At 40.7% G+C, this 9,011-nt stretch overlaps 1 protein-coding gene across 8 annotated transcripts in view; it reads right to left on the minus strand.

Moving 5' to 3' along the window:
• Positions 1-9,011, minus strand: part of nbeal1 (neurobeachin-like 1) — a 237,135-nt gene that overhangs the window by 101,584 nt on the left and 126,540 nt on the right. For all 8 annotated transcript variants that reach the window (XM_055638377.1, XM_055638374.1, XM_055638378.1 and 5 more), the window contains 3 exons: positions 7,727-7,904; positions 3,344-3,477; positions 1,206-1,365 (listed from right to left, as the gene is read on the minus strand). In XM_055638377.1, coding sequence (XP_055494352.1) covers positions 1,206-1,365; positions 3,344-3,477; positions 7,727-7,904 — 472 coding nt within the window. The remainder of the gene's footprint in view (positions 1-1,205; positions 1,366-3,343; positions 3,478-7,726; positions 7,905-9,011) is intronic.

Consider the following 9,011-nt stretch of genomic DNA (forward strand, 5'->3'; position numbering starts at 1 on the left):
CTGGAAAGAGTGCAAGAAAATGCGGCTACTTTGAGGGATCTTTTGCACAGTGGATTGAGTGGATTCTGTGGAACATTATGGAACAAACCAGAGATAAATTATCATTCATCCTGATTAAGAATGACCCAATTCCAACTTTGGACGGGCAAGATTAAATTTTCTATTGTTACCAGTCAAACTCAACATACCACAGCAGACAACAACTTTGGTCAAATTAAATAGTATCATACTTCAGATACCTCCCACAATAACCACACGAGATCCTTAAGCTTGGTGCACAGAGACTTTTGCTCATGGATATTTTCTGAATTTTGGCAAAAAAGGCAGCATGCTCCCCAAATGCATGACCTACACTTACTTAAATCATAATTCGGAACCCGAGGCTATAGACATACCATAAAATGCTTAACAATGTTAACATTTGAATTGTACATTAAATATACTTCCGCATATTCCTTTTATATTCAAACCCATGAAACGGCAGAAAATAGGAGTAGACGACTCATAGTAGAGTAGAGTAGGAGAAGTAGCCCTGCAAATTTGCCCCTCCTTGGAATATGATCATGGTTGAACTGTACTGACCTCAACTCTTCTGTACAGTTCCACATAACCTTAAATTCCTCAATTTGTGAAATATTTTTCTATCTCCACCTCAAATACTTATGATTTGGCCTTCGATTCACTTCCCTCCAAGAAGACATTTTCACACACCTCAGTTTTTAATGATCAACTCCATATCTTATAACTATGTTTTCCCTTGTTCAAGACAGATCGCATCTAAATGTAGATTGTATCTATAAAATTGTGCCACATTTCTGCATTTGAACTGTATGCAACCCCTTTTGAACCCAAATCTGAATTTTCAGATTCATTTTGGAAAAGTGAGTGCCCCTCAAAGACATTCCAATGCACCCCTGAGGGAATGTAAGCAGAATAAATGATGGCAGTGTTGTGAAGAGGAGCAGCAGTCATCCACAACACACTGACCTATATTTATTCTTTTGCTAAAACTACAAAACAAAAAAAATCTGTTCATCATAAGATCTCACTCAAAAAATGGTTGTTAGTTATCCTTCATTTTAGCACTTAACATTGCAAAAGTACTTGATTAGGTGCAACACCATTTGGGACATCAAAAGGTTGCATAGGTCATGATATTTTTCTCTGTGAAATAGCTTGGATCAGTATGATGGAGATGTACTTGCCTATTCGAAATGGGAAGTCTCCATGGCTCCAGATTCGAAAGTCAAAGAGCAGATACTGATACATCTGATGCAGTAACTGTGCATTTTTTTCTACGTTTGCTTGTTCAATTAGCAACTGCACAGCCATCAGCATATTCACATCCACAAAACTATTTGGCATCTATCAAACAGGATAGTTAAATATTTTCAGCTTGATCTCAAATGTAATATCAAGTATAGTGAGTCAGATTAACATACTACACAAGTACATGATACAGACCAGAAAACAGAATCAAATAATACTCAGTGAAAAGAACAATTTACCATTAGATCTGCTCTTTATAACAGCAGATAGGTTCGATAGACCATCTCATCGATTCCTTTTCATTAATTTTGTGTAATTGTCTATTTAGCAGCTTTAGGGTAATATGAACCTCGACCCACTACAGTTCGCCTGCCGTCACAATAGGTCCACGGAGGATGCGATCTCACTGGCTCCCCACTCCGCACTGGACCACTCGGACAATAAAAACACTTACATCAGGCTGTTGTTTATAGACTACAGCTCGGCATTCAATACCATCATCCCCTCCAAGCTGGTTATGAAACTCATGGGCTGGGCCTCTGCGCATCCCTCTGCAATTGGATCCTCGACTTCCTTATTCATAGACCACACAGTTCGAATTGGCAGAAACACTTCATCCTCAGTGATAATCAGTATGGGAGCACCTCAAGGCTGCGTGCTGAGCCTCCTGCTCTACTCACTCTATACTCATAACTGTTTAGCCGGACATAGTGCAAACTCAATTTTCAAGTTCGCTGACGACACCACCGTTGTGGGACGAATTACAAATGGTGACGAGTCAGAGTATAGAAGTGAGATTGACCGACTGACCATATGGTGCCGGCACAACAACTAGCTCTCAATATCAGCAAAACCAAAGAACTGATTGTGGACTTTGGAAGAGGAAGATTGTGGACCCACAATCCTGTTTACATCAACGGGATGATGTTGGAGAGAGTCAAAAATTTCAAATTCCTGGGTGTGCATATTTCCGACAATCTTTCCTGGATCCAGCACACTGATGCAATCATAAAGAAAGCACATCAGTGCCTCTACTTCCTGAGAAGATTACGGAGATTCGGTATGTCAAAGAGGATTCTCTTGAACTTCTACAGGTGCACAGTAGAGAGCATACTGACTGGTTGCATCGTGGCCTGGTTCGGCAACTTGAACGTCCAGAAGCGGAAAAGACTGCAAAAACACTGCCCAGGCCATCACTGGCTCTGACCTCCCCACCATCGAAGGGATCTATCGTAGTCGCTGCCTCAAAAAGGCAGCCAACATCATCAAAGACCCACACCATCCTGGCCACACACTCATCTCACCACTGCCATCGGGAAGAAGGTACAGGAGCCTGAGAACTGTAACGTCCAGGTTCAGGAACAGCTTCTTCCCTACAGCCATCAGGTTATCAAACACTACAACCTCATAAGCTATGAACTACAATAGACTATTATTATTATTATTGCACTGTTATTGTTTGTTCTTTTTTTCTGAGTTTTTCTTATATTATTATTGATAATGATTACATATTCTGTTGTGCTGCAACAAGTAAGAATTTCATTGTTCTATCTGGGACATATGACAATAAAACACTCTTGACTCTTGACATCTATCATTCCAGATTCTGAAGCATTGGCCATTCCCACGATAGGCAGGACAGCAAGTCACTGACACTTCAACTTCACCTACAACATATAATCCAAGTGCAGGACTAAGAAACCTGTTCTCATGTATGCACCAAAATTCAGTTTAATCAACCAAAATGTAATTTGACCTCAGCAACTGCTTCCTGACAAATCCCATTGATGTTAAGTTAGACAGATACTAAATGTCAACATTAGTGGCAATGAAACAATTATACCTTGAAAGGGGGCGACCATGAACCCAGTGGAAATTATTCTTATAGAATACACATTGGTGGAACATGTGGGCATATTGTTCGCCACATTTTGCAACTTGCAAATTTTACAATATCATGATATATTTTACATACTGTAAATCAATAACTGCATCAATGCCAAAATGAAAGACATTCTATGACTAAATTCTATGAGTGGCCTCCTGTGGTGGCATAGAAAAATATAATCCCTACCTTTTGCAATAAGGCGCCTAAAGTGGCTACTCCATGGGAATGAAGCATATTCTCCTGATTGATTGGATGTCTTCGTATGAAATGTTTTATTGTCAAGATAAAAGTAGCCACGGGGTTCTTCTCCAGCCTGGCCTCTAAATTACAGACAGGTATATAAACACTCATGAACAATCACAGCAATATTTATTTTTCATGGAAACTTTGCTAAAATGCAAGACAAAGACATGTTCCAGCGCATCTGAATTTTTTTTTAAATTACGACTTTGTTAAATAATGCCAGGGATTTTCAGTGTTCGAACAATCCATATTGTTCCATTAATCGACTACACCAACAAATAAATCAGTAATTCATCTTTAGGTTATCAAACATACATTATTAATACTGCATTGGGGTGCTAAATGACCATTAATACAGACGCTCAAAAATAACAGCTAGATCAAAAGCCACATGATTCTCATTGTCCATAATTGTACACCATACTGCTGACACACCATCATCTTAAGATTGTCATCATTCACTGCTTAAAAGAAAAACTGATCTGAAAAAAGAATAATAAGCCAAACCATTCAGAAGGTTGTCTAAGGTATTGCCAACCTTCTGGAGAGACTTCTTGAGAATCCCTTTGAAATGAACTGTTAAAATATAATTGTTCAAAAACATGAAAAATTTGAAATTAAGTAAACATTAAATTAAGTCCTTCCATCTTCAAGAGGAAAAAATGTTTTCATATTAATGACTGGAAATAATATTCTAAGCTTGAAGAATTTTGGGGGTTCTTTTGGACTTTCAACTGGAAAGGCTTTTTGGTTCAATATATTAAAATAGGCCAAAATCCTGTAACCAAGAAACACACGTTGAATTTACTGATTTATATTGCTCCTGTGCTCCCATGCAATCTATGCGGCAAGCTAAGCAAAGTCAGAAGGCAGACAATAAACAAATAACAAAGCAGTTATAAAACATTGAAATTCCTGCACTGCATAATGAATCAAAAACATTTAAAGACCAATAAAATTCTCTCAAGGACATTCTTCCTTTAGTTGTGCCAATGCAAGGCATAAATCAATAGGGTCAAAGTGCTGGAAAAACTCAATGGGTCAGGCAGCATTTCTGGAGGACATGGATTATATGATGTTTTGGGTCAGGACCCTTCTTTAGACAGATCTGTTCAAACGTTCTGACCCGAAACATTAGCTATCTATATTCTCCTATACTATCTGCAGCGTCACTCCACCACTGTCTTATTTTGTAAATCAAAATCTACAGTTCCTTGTATCTTCATAAGCCAAAAGGGTCCAGGATTAATGGAAAGCACCAGCAATTTGGAAGTTGAGTAAAATAATCAATATACAGTGCCTCCATAATGTGTGGGCCAAAGACCTATCATTTATTTATTTGCCTCTGTACTCCACAATTTGAGATTTGTAATAGAAAATAATCACTTGTGGTTAAAGTGCACATTGTCAGATTTTATTAAAGGGTATTTTTATACATTTTCGTTTCACCATGTGTTTATACATAGTCCCCCCCATTTCAGGGCACCATAATGTTTTGGACATATGGCTGCACAGACGTTTGTAATTAACACGGACGTGTTAAGATGGCGGCGCCTCGCGGCAGCGGCCTCTAGTCTGTCTGTCTTTTTTTTAATTTTTGTCCTGTTGAGTGTATAGTTTGGTTGTAGTTTATATATTGTTTTTAGCAGTGTATATGTGGGGGGTGGGGGGCAAATTTTAAATCTCTTCCCTGTACGGGGACCCGACCTTTTCTCTGTCGGGTCTCCGTTGTCGTTGGGGCCTAGCACCGTGGAGCGGTCTCCAACCAGAATGACCTGGGGGCTCCAGTCGCGGAGCCTGCAGACTCGCCATCGTGGAGCTGGCCGGCTTCGGAGCGTGGAGAGCTGTGGTGGCTAGCGGCTGCAACCCGACTTCGGAGCTTCGGAGGCTCCTGCCGCAGGCCCGGTGGACGTTGACATCGGGAGCTCACGGGTCCCTGGTGGGAGACCGCTTTACGGAGTTCCCGCAATGGAAACTTCTCCCGCCCGAATTGCAGTGTTGAAAACCACCCAGAGCGGGGCCTTACATCGCCCGGCGCGGCTTTAACGGCCGCGGGATTGCCATCGCCCGCCGGCGGCTTTAACATCGGGAAAAGAATGGAAAACAGGAGAGAGAATGACTTTGCCTTCCATCACAGTGAGGAGGAGATTCACTGTGATGGATGTTTGTGTAAATTGTGTGTCTTGGGGTTTTTTCTTGTTGTTTGACTGCAGAAACCAAATTTCGTTTGAACTTCATTTGAGGTTAAAATGACAATAAACGGTATTGTTGTTGTTGTTGTAATTGCTCAGGTGTGTTTAATTGCATCCTTAATGCAGGTATAAGAGAGTTCTCAGCACCTAGACTTTCCTCCAGTCTTTCCATCATCTTTGGAAACTGTGATTGCTGTTTATCAACATGAGGATCAAAATTACGCCAATGAAAGTCAAAGAAGCCATTATGAGACTGAGAAACAAGAATAAAACTGTTAGAGATATCAGCTAAACCTTAGGCTTACCAAAATCAACTGTTTGGAACATCATTAAGAAGAAAGAGAGTACTGGTGAGCTTACTAATCGCAAAGAAACAGGCAGGTCAATTAAGACCTCCACAGCTGATGACAGAATTCTCTCTACAATAAAGAAAAATCCCCAAACACCTGTCCGACAGATCAGAAACATGCTTCAGGAGTCAGGTGTGGATTTGGCAATGGCTACTGTCCGCAGAAGACTTCATGAACGGAAATACAGGGGCTACACTGCACGATGCAAACCACTAGTTCGCCGCAAAAATAGGATGGCCAGTTTACAGTTGGCCAAGAAGTATTTAAAAGATTCTCTGGAAAAAGTTCTGGAAAAAGGTCTTGTGGACAGAAAAGACGAAGATTAACTTATATCAGAGTAATGGCAAGAGCAAGGTATGGAGGAGAGAAGGAACTGCCCAAGATCCAAAGCCCTTGTGGCTAAGGGGATCAGGGGGTATGGAGAGAAGGCAGGTACGGGATACTGAGTTGGATGATCAGCCATGATCATATTGAATGGCGGTGCAGGCTCGAAGGGCCGAATGGCCTACTCCTGCACCTAATTTCTATGTTTCTATGTTTCATACCACCTCATCTGTGAAACACGGCGGAGGGCGCGTTATGGCCTGGACATGTATGGCTACTGATAGTACTGGCTTACTTATCTTCATTGATGATACAGCTGCTGATGGTAGTAGCATAATGAATTCTGAAGTGTATAGGGCGGTCACGGTGGCGCAGCAGTAGAGTTGCTGCCTTACAGCGAATGCAGCGCCGGAGACCCGGGTTCGATCCTGACTACGGGTGCTGTCTGCACAGAGTTTGTACGTTCTCCCCGTGATCTGCGTGGGTTTTCATCGAGATCTCACATTTCCTCCCACATTCCAAAGACGTACAGGTTTGTAGGTTAATTGGCTTGGTAAATGTTAAAATTGTCCCTAGTGGGTGTAGGACAGTGTAAGCGTGCAGGGATCGCTAGTCGGCGCATACCCTGTGGGCCGAAGGGCCAGTTTCTGCGCTGTATCTCTAAGCTAAAAGACACACCCTATCTGCTCGTTCAAACAAATGCCTCAAAACTCATAGGCCGGCGGTTCATTCTACAGCAAGACAATTATCCCAAACATACTGCTAAAGGAACAAAGAAGTTTGTCAAAGCTAAAAAATGGTCAATTATCGAATGGCCAAGTCAATGACCCTATCTGAACCCAATTGAGCATGCCTTTTATATGCTGTAGAGAAAACTGAAGGGGATTATCCCCCATAAGCTAAAGATGGCTGCAAAACAGGCCTGGCCTCTGAGCATCACCAGAGAAGACATCCAGCAACTGGTGACGTCCATAAATCACAGACTTCAAGCAGTCATTGCATGCAAAGGATATGCAACAAAATACTAAACATGACTACTTTCATTTACATGACATTACCGTGTCCCAAACATTATGGTGCCCCGAAATGGCGGGGGACTATGTAGGAATGCTACAAATATTACAAATCTCAAATTGTGGAGTACAGAGACAAATAAATAAATGATGGATCTTTGGCCCAAATATTATGGAGGGTACTATATTAACATATACAAGCCAACTCAAAAGAAAATTGTTTCTTTAGAAATTGGAACAGTAGTTTTTGCTTCTCTTTGGGTCTTCATATAATCAACTGGTAAAATAGGAAATAGAGTGATTAGAGGAATTATATACAAATAAATAAATACAATGAGAAAAATCAGACAACAATTTGGCAGCAGCAACACTTTTATCCCGAGTACGTGATAAAGTGCAATACTAATATTATAACACAAATTTAAAGTAATTATCATTAAGTCTCACCAGAAGCCCTTGTTGAAGGAACCACCACCCAATCACCTTCAGAAGGGGGCGGTGCTTCAGGAGTCATTGAATCAGTTGCCACGTGATCATTTTTCACACACCCCTGACTGCCAAGATTGCTCATTTGCTCCAGCAATGGGAATAGAACATTGAGCCCACCGATGCAATTGATCATATCCTGGTAAGAAAGTTAACCATGAAGAACTGCTATTAATGCATTGAACAATATTTAAAATGTATGGTGATACAAATTCAATTTAATCTAAATTTCATTATTTTTTGCCGACCCTCGCATTTGCCCCACACCAACAGTTCTAAATCGAGTTCCGTCACAGCTGAGTTTCACTGGTGCTTTCCATTTAATAGACTAAGTGATAATGAGAATGCTATTTGGATAGAGAGAATGATATTATGGGAGGGGAAAAACAAATGAAGAAAACCCCAAGTGTTCAATTCAATATTTCTTTTATACCTCTGGTTTGCAAACTAATTGTACGTTAGATGATTAGGTAAACAGGCAACATTTATTTTATAACAGGTAGACTCAATTTATGAAATGGTTTGAATTGTTCACAGTTGAACGTAGTCTTATCATCAAGATAAGGTCACTTGTCCAAAAATATTGGATGTCCCAACCAAGTTAAATGTAGAGCCTGATAAATGACATTGATAGCACTAGAGGACACCTAGCACCATGCGTACTACACAGGGAACAGCTTCCTAGACAATTAATGTATTAATAAAGTACAAAACTGATAACTGGTAGATTGACCTCTTCCATGAACTATATGGCTGAAGGAGTACTTATAATCCCCAGGATCAAAATTTAAATGCGATGAAGAATGGAACTAAGTAACTAAGACTAAGCAATTAAGGAATGTGCAATTATTCAGACCATTTGGAGTATTGTGAGCATTTTGTGGGCCATATCTGAGGAACGGTGTGCTGGCGCTGGGGAGGGTCCAGAGGAGGTTTACGAGAATGATCCCAGGAATGAATGGGTTATCATATGATGAGCGTTTGACAGCACTGGATCTGTATTCGCTGGAGATTGGAAGGATGAGGGGCGACCTCATTGAAACTTACCAAATAGTGAAAGGCCTGGATACCGTGGATGTGGAGAGGATGTTTCCATTAGGGAAAGATTTTAGGACCAGAGGCCAGAGCCTCAGAATAAAAGGATGTATCTTTAGGAAGGAGATCAATCAATCAATCAATCAGTGCAAGTGAAATGAGTTTGCCAGCAGCGGTACAATGAAAAAGAACACACAAAAACCATATAACA

Source organism: Leucoraja erinacea, chromosome 7 (assembly GCF_028641065.1).
Source record: "Leucoraja erinacea ecotype New England chromosome 7, Leri_hhj_1, whole genome shotgun sequence".
Classification (NCBI taxonomy): domain Eukaryota; kingdom Metazoa; phylum Chordata; class Chondrichthyes; order Rajiformes; family Rajidae; genus Leucoraja; species Leucoraja erinaceus.